Source organism: Nicotiana attenuata, chromosome 1 (genome assembly GCF_001879085.1).
Source record: "Nicotiana attenuata strain UT chromosome 1, NIATTr2, whole genome shotgun sequence".
In the NCBI taxonomy this organism is placed as follows: Eukaryota; Viridiplantae; Streptophyta; class Magnoliopsida; order Solanales; family Solanaceae; genus Nicotiana; species Nicotiana attenuata.
The window spans coordinates 50,401,149-50,419,132 of NC_031989.1; the positions used below are offsets into that span (position 1 = coordinate 50,401,149).

The 17,984-nt window shown below is 41.1% G+C and overlaps 1 protein-coding gene across 1 annotated transcript; it reads left to right on the forward strand.

The window, feature by feature from the left end:
- On the forward strand, positions 10,711-16,646 carry LOC109235906. The gene is made up of 4 exons (XM_019402153.1): positions 10,711-10,762; positions 13,230-13,353; positions 15,758-16,148; positions 16,209-16,646. The coding sequence occupies exons 1-4, from the start codon at positions 10,711-10,713 to the stop codon at positions 16,644-16,646; spliced, it is 1,005 nt and encodes a 334-aa protein (XP_019257698.1).

Here is a 17,984-nt window from a genome sequence, read left to right on the forward strand (position 1 = left end):
TACTTATCTCATATCCAGGATGGACCCGCTAAAGTATATCTTTCAGAAGCCCATGCCCATTGGCAAGCTCGCCAAGTGGCAAATCTTGCTGAGTGAATTCGACATTGTTTACGTAACTCAGAAAGCAATCAAGGGTCAAGCCATAGCAGATCACCTTGCCGAGAATCCCGTCGGCGGAGAATACGAACCCATGAAAACGTATTTTCCTGATGAAGAAGTGTCCTTTTTAGGAGAAGATATTGCAGAATCCTACGAGGGTTGGAGGTTGTTTTTCGACGGAGCCGCAAATTTCAAAGGAGTTGGCATAGGAGCAGTCCTAGTATCAGAAACCAGCCAACATTACCCGATATCTGCCAAGCTCGGGTTCCCTTGCACAAACAATATGGCCGAATATGAAGCCTGCATCCTAGGGCTCAAGATGGCCATTGACATGAATATTCAGGAATTGCTAGTGATCGGGGATTTAGCCTTGCTCATACATCAAGTTCGAGAAGAGTGGGCAACCAAGAACTCTAAGATACTCCCCTACTTGCATCACATACAGGAGCTAAGGAAAAGATTCACAAAGACGAAATTTCAGCATGTCCCCAGGGTCCAGAACGAGTTCGCTGACGCATTGGCTACTCTGTCATCCATGATCCAACATCCAGATACGAATTTCATTGATCCCATCCCAGTAAAGATTTATGATCAGCCAGCTTATTGTGCTCACGTTGAGGAAGAAGCGGATGGAAAACCATGGTTCCACGACATCAAAGAGTACTTGACAGCAGGGGAATATCCAGAACTTGCCAACGCTACTCAGAAGCGCACACTTCGGAGATTATCCAACAACTTCTTTCACAGTGGGGGAATCCTGTATAGGAGGACGCCCGATTTGGGTTTACTAAGGTGTGTCGAAGCAAAAGAAGCATCCAGACTATTGGACGAAGTGCACGCAGGGACTTGCGGGCCGATATGAATGGTTTTGTCTTAGCCAAGAAGATACTCCGAGCAGGGTATATTTGGATGACTATGGAAACAGACCTTATCCAGTATGTTCGCAAGTGCCATCGCTGTCAGATACATGCAGATATGATAAAGGTGCCTCCAAACGAGCTTACTACAACAAGCTCACCGTGGCCATTCGCCGCCTGGGGAATGGACGTCATTGGACCTATCGAGCCTGTCGCATCAAACGGGCACATGTTTATCCTGGTGGCAATTGATTATTTCACCAAATGGGTTGAAGCAGCATCATACAGGGCAATGACTAAGAAAGTTGTGGCAGATTTCGTCCGTGACCGTATTGTTTGCCGATTCGGAATCCCGAAATCAATCATCACCGATAATGGTTCCAATCTCAACAGTGACTTGATGAAAGCAATGTGTGAGACATTCAAGATCAAACACAAGAATTCTACAGCCTACAGGCCTCAGATGAATGGAGCTGTAGAGGCAGCCAACAAGAATATCAAAAAGATACTAAGGAAGATGATCGAAAGGCACAAACAATGGCATGAGAAATTATCACTCGCCTTACTGGGATACCGCACCACAGTCCGCAAATCGACCGGAGCAACTCCGTACATGCTGGTTTATGGTACAGAGGCAGTCATCCCCGCCGAGGTAGAAATTCCCTCCTTGAGGATCATACAAGAAGCAGAGTTGGATGACGTAGAATGGGTAAAAGGTCACTACGAGCAGTTAGCCCTTATAGATGGGAAAGGATGAATGCAGTTTGCCACGGTTAGTTGTATCAGAACAGAATGTCCAGATCCTTCAACAAAAGAGTTAAGCCAAGGGAGTTTACACCGGGGCAGCTGGTGTTGAAGAAAATATTCCCGCATCAAGATGAAGCCAAGGGGAAATTTTCCCCCAACTGGCAAGGTCCGTATATGGTTCACCGGGTTCTAACTGGAGGAGCCCTTATTCTTGCAAAAATGGACGGAGAAGTCTGGCCAAAGCCAATCAACGCAGACACAGTGAAACGATATTATGTGTAACCACTTATGATTCCCTTCATGATGTAATTTAAACTACGCCTGACCTGATTCCCGTTTAAGAGGGGATACGTAGGCAGCCCTATGGGTTTGGTCACAATTTAATAAAAATTTCATTTCCCCCTACTATTGGAACTGGGGCAGAATTTTGAGGAGGACCCTCGAAATTTCGAAGTTAGTTTTCAGCCACTCATCGCCAGGAATGCCACCCCAGTAAACTGGGGCAGAATTTTGAGGAGGACCCTCAAAATTCCGAACTTGATTTTTCGGCCGTTTATCACAGTCGTCAGAAGTGCCAGCCCAGTAAACTGGGGCAGAATTTTGAGAAGGACCCTCAAAATTCCGGAGCAAGAGAGGTTGCAATGTCTTGAACCACGTCGCAGTTGTTGGTTCATCTAAGGAAAGCTATTTTCGATTTCTACTTACATTATATTTACTAAATCATGCATAAATATTGTTCAAATTGCTGCTGTTTAGCAACGCTACCCCAATGATACGCAACGCCGGAAGCCAGGGGAAAACGAACTAACCTTTCCCCTTTACAAAACTCACGATTTTTCTTTGGATGCAGGCACTCGACTTACAATATCGTCAGGAACATTTATATACGCATATTTTCTCAAGAATGCAACTTCTCAGAATCATCACTTGTTCGCAATTGCTATCCATACACAACCTCCCCAGCAGTCACGATATCGTAATCAGCTATCAGCTAAGAAATCTCACTACTACTCGTCCTTTTACATTCTCGCGTTGCATAAGGCTACCATTCTGCCTTTTGAGACTAAGCGTTGTCTCCATCTGCATATTTGCATTGCATAAGGCTACCTTTCTGCCTTTCGAGACTAAGCGTTGTCTCCATCTGCATTATCTGCATTGCATAAGGCTACCTTTCTGCCTTTCGAGACTAAGCATTGTCTCCATTTGCATTTTTGCAATGCATAAGGCTACCTTTCTGCCTTTCGAGACTAAGCGTTGTCTCCATCTGCATTATCTACCTTGCATAAGGCTACCTTTCTGCCTTTCAAGACTAAGCACTGTCTCCATCTGCATTTTCTGCATTGCATAAGGCTACCTTTCTGCCTTCCGAGACTAAGCGTTGTCTCCATCTGCATTTTTGCATTGCATAAGGCTACCTTTCTGTCTTTCGAGAGTAAGCACTGTCTCCATCCTGCATTATCTGCATAATGCTACCTTTCTGGCTTCCGAGGTTAAGCTCTACCTCCACTTGCATGGCTGAAATACCGCCACTTTATCTTTCTTGCATGGCTGAAATATCGCCACCTTTGCTTACGTCTTGCAATAGGCTGAAATATCGCCAAACTTTATTTAAACTCTACATCGGCCGAAAGATCGCCAGTTCATCTCCATCATCGTCTATAATTATGCTTTCTGTCGGCTGAAATATCGCCATTTTACTTTTTACATCGGCTGAAACAGCGCCCGTTTTATTCAAATTTCTGTCGGCTGAAATGTCGCCATTTAAATTTTAACATCGGTTGGAACATCGTGTTTATTTAAATTTCTGTCGGCTGAAATATCGCCATTTACATTCTTTGCATCGGCTGAAATATCGCCATTTACGCTTTGCATCGGCTGAAATACCGCCAAATCTTGCATTTCATGGGCTGAAATACCGTTAAACTGTCCGAAGGCGTCATTGTTCGGAGGCATCATCCTCATAGCCCGAGAACACCATGCCATGGCCCGAGGACCCCACTTTATATCCTGCACATCATTATTCAAAGGCATCATGGTTCGGAGGCACCATTATCATAGCCCGAGAACACCATTTCATAGCCTGCGAATCCTTTAATTTCGTACTTCGTGGCCCGGGACATCATGGTCCGAGGACGTCATCCTAACCGTCCAAAGACAGCATTCATGGTCCAACGAGAAGTTGCATCACATTTAAGTTTATGCACAATATACGCCCGCATTGCTCACTTGCAGGTACATCGGCTAGCAACGGCCGTCTCAGCAGGAGCGATCCCGCTCCAGCCCCCGCCGCCGATCAAGTTTCGAATACCTCTTGCCCTCCCTAAAACATCGTGCCCATCTCTTTCAAATCGCCATCTGCATGTTCCGTCAATGGTTCCTGAACTACATATGACCTGATTCCTATAAAACCAGGGATATGTAGGCAGCTCAGAAACCAGAGCTCGATCAAATTCTTTCAAATCGCCGCTTCCGGTCAAAATTGGTCATCATGTCTTTACCCGACAACTCTTCCATCCTTCCCGGGTAAAGAGGGGCAGCTGTTGATACCCAATTTTTCCCTAAGTATTTTTTATTTTTATACCCAAAATACTTCCAAAATAGCATATTTGTGCATATATAAGCACACCCAAGAGTTTTGGAATCTTTTTAATGATTTTAAACCAATTTATTGCCTATTTTAATCCAATAATTATTCCCAAAATTATCATTTTGGTGAATAATTTATTTTTATTCTCACATTTATACCAAAATATAGTTAAGGTAATTTTTGTACATTTTTTACAACATATTTAGTATTTTTAAAGCTAAATTGCATATAGTTACAATTATAGCCTATCTTGTAATTTATAGTATTTTATGTTTATAAAATTAATCCCAGAATTTTTAAATTAATATTTATATAATATTCATTTACCCAGTACTCTTAATTTGCTTTTTAAATCATTATTACTATTTTTATAAAATAAAAATGGGAAAAGTGGCTATTTACAATCTAGCCTCAATTGTATTTCAATTTCAGCCAATTTGGCACCCCAATTCAACCCAACTCAGCCCCAAAATTGAGCCCAATTACCCAATTTAACCCGACCCAGCACCTATTCTACCGACCCAGCCCATAACCCCTTTCAATCTGGGCCGTTAATCATTTAGATCAACGGCCCCCGTCACTTCTTTCCTTATTAATCCCAACGACCCCCCCTAAACCCTATCACTTCTCACAATACGCCGCCTCTGAATCCCTTCTTCTCTCAACTCACCTCAAACCCTAGCCGCCACCTCTCACTGAAACCTTAATCCATGGCTTCCCAGGCTCATCGGAGGTCTATACTAGCCTCTCATGGCTTCTGCGTGCTCGTTTCTAAAGGTCCTATGACCAGATCTTGAAGGGTTCCGACCAAGCCTTTGTTCGATGACTGTTCTCTGGTCGTCTTCAACCCTTGTCCGGCCAGTCATGGCTATTCAAGTTTGATCCTCGACTTTCCTGCTCAGATCGATGGTTTCCAAAGCCTTTCTCATCACCTGGGTTTCTTACGAAACCCTAAGCTCTAAGGTTCCTTCGATTACTTTTTAGATCTACTCCGGATCTATGTGTGTGTGAACCTTCTACGCATTTTCCTCGAAGTTTCTTTAATTTTTGCTTTCAGAAAGTCTTTATTCTTCAACTAGGGTTTCATGTTAAGTTATTTCGACTCTCTTCTTTGATTATCGACATGTTTTACTATATTTTTGTTTGTGTTGTTTTCTATCTGAGTTAGCATGCTGAAAACCTTAATTTTTTGGGATTTTGTTTGAGTTTCTTGGTTTGTTAGTTAATATTCGTTTGATTTGCCTTATTTTTATCTGAGTTAGCATGTTAAAAACCCTAGTTCCTTTTTTAGTTCTGAAATTTGTTTGTTTAAATGTGCATTTGTTCTTTGTTGCTGATTCTCTCTTCCTCGTTTAATTTGTTTAATTTTTGAGTTCTTACCATCTTGCAAAACCTGGTTACTGCTAAAGCCCTAATTTTCTTTAAGAAGTTTTCTCACTCTTTAATTGCTTCTATGCTCTTCTTCACTGTTGTTTCTATGTGACCACTTGACCTGCTTGACTACTGTGCTTCGAATATTTTCTTACTACTAAACCCTAGCTTACCCTTACTGCCATTGTATGTTTGTGTTGCTTCTTTTTGTCAACTCGTTTAACATTGCATGCTTGTTCATTCCTCGCTATTTATATAGTGAAGTGCAGAATCATGTTCCTTTCTTGTTTGATCTTGATTCCTTTGATCTTGTGACTGATTGCGAAAAAGGTTTTCTTACGAGCCCTAATTTTTACTCATCTGTTTAAAATTAATCGATTCACTTCCTTTATTGTGATGTTTTACCTTGCTAAATCCTTTCCCAAAATAAGCCTATTTCGTACTTGGAATTGATTATTTACTTCATGCTTTTGCTACCCTTTTTATGGCAATAATCAATCTGCCCCCAAACTGATTTTCTTTCCTTAATTAGGTCTGCTGATACCCGTTAAGCAGTGTTTCCTTAATTAAAGGGGAATCACTTGGGTTAATTGATTCTGAATAGTAATGGTTTCCATGTTTTGTGTTTTAATTTTACTTATTACCTTACTTCTCACTCGTTTTCAAAAACTATAAATACTCTCCTCCCTTTTCTTTGAACACACACGAACACAGACGAACAACCTGAGTTCAAAAAAAAATCACTCTTACACTCAAAACACTCTCTCTTTCTTCACTGCTACTTGTGCTGTTGCTTTGTCTAGCCGGCTGAAAGCCAAGGCTAGACTGTGGACTCTTGTTTTCTCTACTTTTCTGCACTTTGCTTCTCTACTGGTATGTCCTAGTTAATTTACTAGTTTCAACAAAAACATGTTTTTCATTCATGACCACTTCTGTTCATGTTTTCTGCAGTCAAGATGTGTTACTAGCATGCTGTAATATGTTCTCTTTCCCTTGCAATTTAATATTTATCTATGTGTGCCTTCTGTCAGTCGTGTTTATTTATGTGCTACCTTATGAATCCCAAACCCTCATATCCCCTTTATATGCTTTAAGTTATGGTTTAGAAACATGGCAATGTCTGAAATCATTGTCCATGGATATGAATTGGCCCCTTTGGGGCCCAAGCTTTGTCGATCTCCCATCCCTATTCCCTCATTGTGTGTGCTGAGTAACAGCCTTGGCCTGCCAGTATTTCTAGTTATTGTTCATGCCATGGCTTGACCTCCAGTAGGTTTTTACTCCCTAAATGCTTGATCAACAGGTTTGGTCAGGGGTGTGCCAGTCTATTTATGGCTGGGCATGACCACCAGCCTGCTTGGGTAGTCCCTACCCCTTTCTATTGCACTTACACTCATTCTTAAAACTTATGTTCTGCCCCTCTTGTGTGAGCCTTGCCTTAGGACCCTTGAGCTCCCTCTGAACTTGGACACATGAGGGCTGGCCCTTCCACACTGCACAACTCAATTTCTGATTAATATCTTGGGTGTATGCACTGCCTAGGGTTCCTAAAATCCGTTGGATCTCTGAAACACCCTAGATAAGAGAAGGCTTGGAAATCTGGATCTCAGAAGTGGCTCAATCTCATATTATTAAGCATTAAGTCTGGATTAGGCTGCTCGTATGTAGCTGAGGATTTCTCATGTATTTTTTAATTCCAGTTTATTTCTTTGGGGTTGTAATAACTTGTATAAACTCGGGGTTTTAGTAAAAAGGGGATGGGATTTATTTTATGCATCAAGGGTAGAGATCATACCTATAGGGATTTGTTATGATTTCTTCAAAATCACACCTAGATATCATGCCTATAGGGTTAACGCTTAATTTCTGCAAATCACACCTAGATATCATGCCTATAGGGTTAACGGTTAATTTCTGCAAATACACATAGAAATCATGCCTATAGGATTCATTCTCAATTTCTGCATCCCCACGCATAGATATCCTGCCTATAGGATTAACTTCTAATTGTTCTGCAAACCCATAAAAACCCGGTCTATAGACTACTGCATTTATAAGCATCACTAAGCAAACAGTTCGTAGGTTTAACAATAAAAGCTGCATATAGATATCATGTTCATAGGACTTCTACTAATGTCTAAAAAGGTGTCCAAAACAGTAATCATATAGAAAGCATGCCTATAGGAAACCTCGAATCTGAATAAAAGTAATGTTAACTTCTGGACTCGCAATGTTCTGTTAAAATTGGTATCCCCTTTTCAGTTTGCATCCTTTCTAAGGTCAGTGGATATCATGCCTAGTTCTAACCAACTCTTAGACAAAAGGAATAATCAATCATATCGGTTTTAGTCAATTGCATTCGAGTAAGCCTAATGCAGACTTTTCGCCTAAAAATATGCGCTGAACCAGTCCGCTCGTCACTTATTTAACTAAGACCAAAAACAGTACGTGTAAGACATGCTAAACTATATGACTTTGCTGGTTTATGGAGGCATATTTGAGCCCTGTTTGCTTGTCTGTTTCCCTCTATTTGCATTACATGTTTTGGTTGACGCCTTAGCATTTTGTCCTTTGAGAACTTCTGAAAGCCCCAAACCCCTTTCCCTTTAGGATTAGTAGCCCATTTGCCTCCGGGACTGATAGGATTGGGACGGGTAACATCATGCAATAATTAACAATACTATCCTGCGCTTTAATACCTTAACGGGGTGGGAAGGGTAGACATGGAGATGACGATCACACGATAACACTATGCGTACAATTGAGTACCGGTGTTGTGTGGATGATCCATGTGATATATAAACCTAGGACCCCTCCCTCTTTATTAGTTTGTTATTTTTTTCAGAATTCTAAAAAAGCTGTCCAGTTTTCAACTTCCGCTTCTTGTACTTCTTTTAAGTTGCTTGCATCAATTATTTCACCCCTTCCCTTCACTCGCATACCGTTTCTTTGATTATAAAACTACTTCCATCCAAATTTCAGCACTTTAAATCCTTTTGTGTTTCTTATTTGCAACTGTTATGTGGAAGTTTCCTCGTATTTGCAATGCTTGCTTGCCTATTTAAAGTCACAATTGTAGCATGGCCGGGAACCATACTAGTGGATCTTGAGGGGTGCCTAACACCTTCCCCTCGAGATAATTTCTAGCCCTTACCCAAACTCTGGTTTTCATCTCAAATTCTTTCTTAAAAGTGTCCTAATGCACTATAATCATTAGGTGGCGACTCTTCGAATCCAAAACCCAATTCCCGAACGGGAATAGAGTTGTCTTTCCCGAATGTCGTAAACCCGACTTCTCGCTCTCTGGAGGGAGGGAAAAAGGGGGCGTCGACACTTTGTCAATTATCTGCAACGATTAGTTTCCGAGATATCAATGTGTTTAACGGAGGTCGTACCTTAGCAATAATATCGTTCTAGGTATGTCACGTTCCAATTTCTAGGTAACTCTCGGTCGTCCATTGTCCTAAGCTTATAAGATCCTTTCCCAGTAATTTTGAGAATTTGGTACGGACCTTCCTACTTTGGGCCCAACTTCCCTTCATTTGGATTTCGCGTGTTTAATGTGACTTTTCCTAACACCAAGTCTCTGATTTTGAAGTATCTAAGTTTGGTCCTCCGATTATAATACCTCTTGATTTTCTGCTTCTAGGAGGTCAGTCGAACAAGGGAAATCATGGCTTCGTTGTCAGATTCCTCCATTGCGTATCAAAATCTGATACTTGGTTCACCGACTTTGACCGGTATAAGGGCTTCGCTGCCGTAGACTAGTAAGAATGGTGTGGCCCCGGTACTAGATCTCGAGGTCGTTTTGTATGCCCAAATGACTTCGGGTAGAATCTCCCTCCATTTTCCCTTGGCTTCAGTTAACCTTTTCTTAAGGTTTTGGATAATGGTTCTGTTTGTTGATTGTGCTTGTCCGTTTGCACTGGGGTGATAGGGTGTTGATAAGACTCTCCTGATTTTGTGGTCCTAAAAAAATTTTGTGACTTTGCTACCAATGAACTGCTTCCCGTTGTCACATAATTTCATATGGTATCTCGAATCAGCACACGATGTGGTCGCAAATGAAATCGACCACTTCCTTATCCGTGACATTCGCGTACGCTTGAGGTTCAACCTATTTAGAAAAATAGTCAGTCATAAATAAAATAAATTGAGCTTTACCTGGGGCCCGTGGGAGAGGGCTGACGATATCCATTCCCTATTTCATGAACGACCATGGCGATATGATCGAGTGTAGTGGTTCCCCAGGCTGGTGAATCCACGGTGCGTGTTTTTGGCACCCGTCACATTTTCATACAAACTTCTTTGCATCTTTTTCTATGTCGATCCAATAATAACCAGCTCTGATAATTTTTCGAGCTAATAGTTCAGCACCAGAGTGATTTCTACAAGTGCCCTCGTGAATTTCACTTAAAATGTAATCTGTGTTTTCTGGCCCGAGACAAATAGCAAGTGGGACATCGTACGTCCTTATGAATAAGACCCCTTCCTCAGATAGGTTGAACCGACTGCTTTTGTGCGCAGAGTCCTCGATTCTTTTGGATCCTTTGGTAAACTCCTTGTTTTCAAGTATTTTATCTATTTATTTCTCTAATCCCAAGTAAGGCTTGCGGAGTTTACTTCGATGTGGCTTCCTTCTATCACCGATTTTCTCAATTACATGACTACCTTCGAATCGGGTTCGTCATCTTCGACCGCTGAGCCTAGATTTGCCAGGGCATCAGCCTCACTATTCTGGTCTCGAGGCACGTGTTGCACATTCCATTATTTGAATGATGTAATGTCGTTTGTAACTTGTCGAGGTATATTTGCATTCGTTCTTCTCTGACCTCGAACGCTCCATTTACTTGGTTCCCCATAAGGAGGGAATTAGACTTGGCCTCGATCACTTCTGCCCCCAAGCTTCTTGCGAGTTAGAGACCTGCAATCAAGGCCTCATATTCGGCCTTATTGTTAGTCAATTTCAAAGTTCTGATTGATTGTCTAATTATGTTGCACGAGGGTGGTTTAAGCACTATGCCAAGATCGGACCCTTTCACATTTGATATGCCGTCTGTGAACAAGGTCCAGATTCCCGAAGAGGCCTTCCAGCCGGCCAGTATTTCTTTATTAACTTCGGGAATCGGAGCTGGTGTAAAATCGACAACAAAATCTGCTAATTTCTGAGATTTAATGGCAGTTCGAGGTTGATATTCGATATCATACCCACTAATCTCTATGGCCCATTTGGCCAATCGTCCTGAGAGTTCGGGCTTATGCATTACATTTTGTAATGTGAAGGTTGTTACAACACATATAGGATGGCACTGAAAATATGGTTTTAATTTCCTAGAGGCACTCATCAATGCGAGGGCCAATTTTTCTAGGTGGGGATATCTGGTTTCGGCCTCACCTAGGGTTCTGCTAACATAATAAATAGGAAATTGCGTACCTCGTTCTTCTCGAACTAAAACACCGCTTACCGCTACCTCTGATACCACTAAGTAAAGATAGAGTCATGGTGGGCTCGATAAGTAATGTTTTAGATCCTCCAAGGCCTGCTGACATTCCGGTGTCCATACAAAGCTATTCTTCTTTTTTAGCAGTGAGAAGAATTGGTGACTTTTATCTGCAGACCTCGAGATGAACCGTCCTAATGCGGCAATGCTGTCACGCCCTAAAATCCGAGGAGCGCGACCGGCGCTCAACCGAGTAAGCCCGACTGAGCAAGCCTGTTAGGTTTCATCCTACCCAACCCAACTCGTGATTAAATAGGAGATGGACTCCATTAATCATACTTAGTAAGTATTTTATTAACAATTCCATTTTATTTCCATTAGCAACTTAAATCATAAATATCAAAATATTACAAGTTTTATAAATCTTTGCCAAACATCAATGTTTCAACTTTAATTCCAATATCCGACACTACCCACAACCTGTCTACGGAGCCTCTAAACATAACTGAAGAGTAATGTAATATAGAAATGCCGGTAACAAGGCTCCGGCTATACCTCAAGTACAAAGTACATGATAAACAAAGGAAACAGGACCCCCGAAATGAAGTGGGGCTCACCAAGTCAGCAGAAAGGATGATGCGGCACTAGCTGCGACCAACACTGCCTGCTTTAGAAATACCTACATCCATTTCAAGACGTAGCGCCCCCGGCAAAAGGGACGTTAGTGCCATCGAATAGCACTAGTATGTATAACTAAACACCATCTAGTTAGAAAGAACTTTCTCATACAATGATAATGAAATCACAAGTACAACTCAAACACTTTAAATGATCACAACATTATTAAATAAAAGAATCATGCCATTTTCACATCATTTTCCATAGCTTTTGGATTGGGGCATTTCACACTATTCATCATTTGTTCACAATACCACCGCTATCTTGAGCGGAGTCCGATCTCGACCCGATCGGCTAGGTTGCCTCATTTGAGGCATACGCTTCAATCACAATGTCATTTTCCCTTTTTGCCGGAATTCATTCACAAGACCACCGCTATCATGTGCGGAGTTCGATCTCGGCCCGATCGGCTAGGCCGCCTTACCAAGGCATTGTTCCCTTCTCATTAGCCATTTCGTTTCACACATATCATTTCATAGGCACTTGGGGCCATAACTTATCACATCATTCTTGGCACTAGGCCGCATTTTACATCGTTCCCAATTTCAATATTAGCTTCGCCATTTAGGACAGTAGGTGCACACAAGAATAATTAGAAATTGTAAGCATAGATGAGACTTCACATAGATGGCACAATATATGCAGCTCCAATCTTAATTTAAGGTCTTAGCATTTCAATACATGATTCATATTCCTTGCACCCTTTTTAAGTTATCAAGAATAGCACATTGATCACATAGGAACGCATCTTTCACAAATATAGGGTCACAACACCAATTCATGTAAAGTATCAATCAAAGCAAGAAACCAAAGTTCAGTGTTACCACATTTACACAAGCATCGATAGAGCTCAATTTCTAAAAGACGGGGTTTTAGCCATACATACCTTGTTTAAGCTTTCCTTAAGTTACTACAACGTTCCGGAAATTTTAGCAATCCCAATCTACTTTGAGACATAACAAAATTGAACACAAATTAGGAAGGTATTCATGGTTTCAGCTCATTTGAGCATTTTATCAAATACTAGTTGAGCATCTTGATTTCAAATCTCTTTTACAAGGTTTCCTTCATCCCCACCCCAATCTTTACTTATTTATGTTCAACAATCTTTCCACAAACCTAATTTGTACATGCATGTATACATAATAGTATTACACGCAAGAATCATAACTCAATACCCCATCTTATACCCCAAACTCGAAATTAAAGCCTAATGTATAGAATCTTACCTCTTAGATGAAGAACTTGTGATTGGGTTCTTTGATTCTTAAAGATTGATGCAAGATTGGATGATTGAATGTTGGGTTCATCCTTCTCTCTCTAAAATGCTCTCAACTCTTGATGTTTGGCTTAAAGTACATATATTTTTATGTATACCGCCTCATGTTTCGTGAATTTGGGATGTTAAATGCTATGAATTGTATTACTTTGAAGTGCTTTTACTTGTAGGAATGATTCGGGAGCAAGTAGGGGCAAAGCGTGCAAGAATTGAAGCTAAAACGGACAAAATCGGAGAAGAAGCCAGTTTGGGCGCCACAGGCAGCGCCTGGCGCCACCTGTGGTGCTGGAGACAGTATGCAAAATATGGGGGGCGCTAGGGATGGCGCCTGGCGCTGGGCTGGGCGCCGGTTACGCGAAGTTGGCCTATTTTGCCCAGAACTCGATTTAGTCGGCCCTAAACCTATCCAACACGTGTAAAAGCCATCCTAAACCTATTTTGAGGGGAGGGACGGATTTTGGAGCAAAAACACACGCTAGAAACGTTGAGGAGCAAGAACAACTCGGATTTCTTCATCTTTTCCAGTATTTTCAATTAATTAAAACTTATGAATTTGTTTGATTATATCATGAGTGGCTAAAACACCCATTCTTCTGGGGTTGTGATTTAGCCATAAATATTGTTGTTTGACATTAGACTTAACCTTGATTGTAATTCACCAATATATGGTTGTTTCTTTAATTCTGTGTTTAATTGCTTAATTGTCTGGCCAGCAGTTAGGTTCTATTTACTATCTATACTATGCTTGGGAAAGCCGTGTTTAGATTAGAGAAGAATTGAAGAGAGCATGATCTTAACCCTTAGGGGGAGCGGATTTGTGGTTAGGATAGGAATATACCGAGTCACCATGCTTGATTAAATATCGTTATCTTAATGCGTTCTTAATAGATTGATTTCATAGGAATATAGGCGTCAATCTATTGAGAATAGGTGGGTAGTACTTCGGGAGAAGGCTATGAGAGCATTTATCGATTAATTAGCAACCATGAGTGAATTATATGAAAGGGAGAGTTAACTAGAACACAATACGATTAGTGAATCGATCACAACCCTGGAATAATTGTCTCTACTGAATACACAACAATCAACTCGTTACTCGATAATTTAGTTATTATTTAGAATTGTAGAATAATATAATCATATTATTGGACTTTGATTTTAGCTGGACTAGATAACAATTTTAGTAATTCCGTGAGTAGTTACACTAGTCTTTGTGGGTTCGACACTCAACTTATCATTATATTAATTGTCGACCACGTATACTTGCGTGTGCATTTGGGAGCAACAAGTTTTTGGCGCCGTTGCTGGGGACTTGAATATTAATTACTTGCTAGTTTTTGCTTTAATTGTTTATTTTGTCTATTCTAACATTACTTGATTGTTGCTCAGATCTCAGGAATTTTGATTGAATGCATAGGGTCAGAAGCCAGGACCGACTTCAAGGCTTTGATCCTGAACCTGAGAGAACATTCCACAGGAGGTTGAAGTAAGCAAGGGACACAAATAATATTCAGGAACTTGTTCAATTTCCTGTGGACATGGCAGAGGAGCAACCCATGGCTGTTCAGGAGGTGGCGATGCCGAGCATTACTAATGTCACCTCCAGTATAGTGAAGCCCAGGATCACTGGGCACTTTGAGCTGAAACAGAGCATTATCCAGCTGCTTCATGCAAACAGGCAATTTATGGGTCTTCCACACGAGGATCCACAGCAACATATTCTGAACTTCTTGGAGATTAGTGATACTTATATCACTAACGGGGTCACTCCAGATTATGTGAGGCTCACAGTTTTTCCATTCTCTCTGTTGGGCGAGGATAAACGATGGCTAAAGGCAGAACCGGCTAATTCTATTACATAATGGAATGATTTGCTAAGAAAATTTCTGGCAAGGTTCTTTCCTTCAGGCAAAACTGCAAAGATCAGAAGTGAGATAGTGGCCTTCAAACAGAAAGCGGGACAATCCTTATACTCAGCTTGGGAAAGGTTCAAGGGGCTACTCAGATTCATCACAATCAGACGAATGAAGTGTTAGCTCACACTTTCATAGAAGGGCTACATTCTAAAACAAAGATTGTGGTAGATGTTGCAGCTGCGGGTCAAGTGCTGGAGAAAAGCTTTGACGAGATATATGCATTATTAAACAAATTCTCCAAGAGCAATCCAGATTGACAAGGAGAGATGGGCAGACACACAATGCAAAAGTCTACAGGGGTTCTTGAGTTAGATTCCATCTCAGCATTATCAGCGCAGATTTCTACATTGACCAATCAAGTTAACCAGATGAACTTGAGTATCAATAAGCAACAAGTATAACCAGTACAACAGGTTCAAATATTTTGTGAAGTATGTGGAGAGGGTCACATGAGCAATCTATGCCCAGCAAATCCAGAGTCTGTATATTTTTTGGGTAATGCAAATCGAGGCCAAACAAATCTGTACGGGGACACCCACAATCCCAACTGGAGGAACCACCCAAACTTCTCTTGGGGTGGAAACCAGGGCACTCAGAATCAATACAGGCCTCAAGTACCTCAACAGCAATATAGACCACCTCAGGTTGAACAACAAGCGAGTCCTACAAGTCACCTTGAAGACATGTTGAAAAAAATGATGGCTGAACAGCAAGCCCTCGCCACAACAGTGAGAAATTTAGAGCATCAAATGGGACAGCTTGCTAGTGCTCAAAAACACTAGACCACCAGGGGCTCTTCCAAGTGATACTAAGCCCAATCCTAAAGCTCAAGTCAATGCGGTTACCTTAAGAAATGGAAGAGCACTAGAAGAAGTTCCAAAGAAAAAGAAGAATACAGCTCATCCTGAAGGAGAATTAGCTCCCAAGATAGTTGAGGGGAATGAGAAAGATGATAAAGGACCCAAGCCAGTAATTGAGACTAGGCCACCACCTCTGTTTCCACAAAGACTGCAGAAGCAAAAAGATGATGATAAGTACAAGAAATTCCTAGATATTTTGAGCCAAGTGACTGTGAATCTGCCTTTGGTGGAAATTTTGCAGGAAGTGCCTAAGTATGCAAGGTATCTCAGAGATATTGTGGCAAACAAACGAAGACATGCAGAGTTTGAAACAGTTGCACTTACTGAAGAGTGCAGTGCCAGAGTTCAGAGTAAACTTCCTCCTAAGTTGAAGGATCCTGGGAGTTCCACAATTCCTTTGTCTTTTGGAAAACAAGAAGTTGGTAGAGCCCTGTGTGATTTAGGGGCCAGTATAAATTTGATGCCATCCTCTTTTTTCAAGCAACTCGGATTGGGGGCACTTAGACCTACTACAATCATTTTACAGCTAGCAGATAGGTCACTAGTCATGCCCGAAGGAATTATAGAGGATGTGTTAGTTCGTGTGGGAAAGTTTATTCTTCCTGCTGATTTTATTGTTCTTGATTACGAGGCAGATGAGGAAGTGCCCATTATTTTGGGGCGGCCATTCTTAGCTACTGGTGGAGCAATTATTGATGTGAGAGCGGGAAAGTTAAAAATGAGAGTTCACGATGAGGAGGTCACTTTTAATGTGTACAAGGCACTTAAGCTTCCTAAGCATTATGAGGTCTTGTGCATGATTACTGTGTAGAATCGAAGGGGATGAAGCAGGGTCCTTATGAGAATTGTAGTGATCCATACGGGACAACTGAATTAGAGGAGGTAGTGTTTCCAGCTGAGCGTGTTAAGATGATTGACAAAAGAGCCTGGGATGAAAGAGGAGACCTTCGGAGAGTGTGCAAAAAGGCTAGAATTCATGGGAGAAAGAAGAAGAGAAAGCGCCTAGCCTGAGAAGAGTAGCAGAGTCGTGCCACGACTATAAATAAGGCGCTTGTTGGGAGGCAACCCAACCTGTATATCTTTTATTTATTGATTAGTTTTCTAGTGCCAAGTTTTGTGTTGTTTTTATTTTGCAGAGTGGGGGAAGTCTGAGTACCCAAAGTTGAAGCTGAGGAGCATGTTTGAGCTTAAGTGTGGGGTCGTCCCGACCCTTAATATTGAGGATCATGTCTGACCTAGGCCTGAGAGGGTCTCAGGGAGTATTTCTCACCCTTGTTTTAATATTTCTCTATGATCATGCATCGAAGACTATGCATAATATAAGTGTGGGGTGGGGAAACTACTTTCTGAAGTGTAATTGTATAAAATTGTTATTATTTTTTTCTTTTAAAACTCGTAGTAGACATGGTCTAGAAAAAATAAATAAATAAATAAATAAAAACGAAAATTAAAAAAAAATTAGAAAAAGTTCGGACTTTTCCCGACGATGGATCTTTTGGATAATTTTCTTGAGGGATAAAAGTCCGATTTAAAAACACCAAAAAGATTTCTTTCCCCCCTTTTTCTTAGAATAGTTAGGTAGTATTCCTTGGTTTTTCTTTGGGCACCGGTTCTTTTCCAAGGATGTAGCTCGAACCAGGCACTTTAATTCCTTTTCAGAAGTAGTTTAGGAAGAAACTGAGTCGTTCTGAGATACTCATTGATATGGTTGATGCTGGCACATTAGGCTATGACATACATTCTGTTTTCCCGTGTACTTGGTTTGAATTGTGAAGCCTAAGTAAAGTAAATATCCTATTTTGTAACATCTTTTCTCAGATTTCTGACTTGTATTTCACATAGTGCATGGTTGCTTAAATTCCTCAATTATGTGTGCTTGCTTGACTTGAGAGTTGAACAGAACTGTCTTGATTGAGTCATGTGCAACGTGTGTGTGAGGTTTTGTGATTTTCTGTGCTATCCTGTGTAGTCTAGAACTTGCCCCGTGTGTTAATTGAAGCGAAATTGTAAGTTGTGCTAATCTAGGAGATGACGTAGTCATTTTCTTGTTTGATCATGGATGTTCTTGTCACATAAAAATAAAATTTTCCGTTGCTAGCCTCTTTGAGCCTATAGACCTTTCTTTTGGCACCCACATTACAAACCATCC

What these genes read in the sequence shown, in the direction of transcription:
- LOC109235906 (XM_019402153.1), top strand. Translation starts at nt 10,711, where the DNA reads ATGCCGTCTGTGAACAAGGTCCAGATTCCCGAAGAGGCCTTCCAGCCG. An exon ending in CACCTGTGGTGCTGGAGACA is followed by an intron (nt 13,354 to 15,757) that starts GTATGCAAAATA and finishes CAAAAACACTAG; the next exon opens with ACCACCAGGGGCTCTTCCAA. An exon ending in GACATGCAGAGTTTGAAACA is followed by an intron (nt 16,149 to 16,208) that starts GTTGCACTTACT and finishes CCTAAGTTGAAG; the next exon opens with GATCCTGGGAGTTCCACAAT.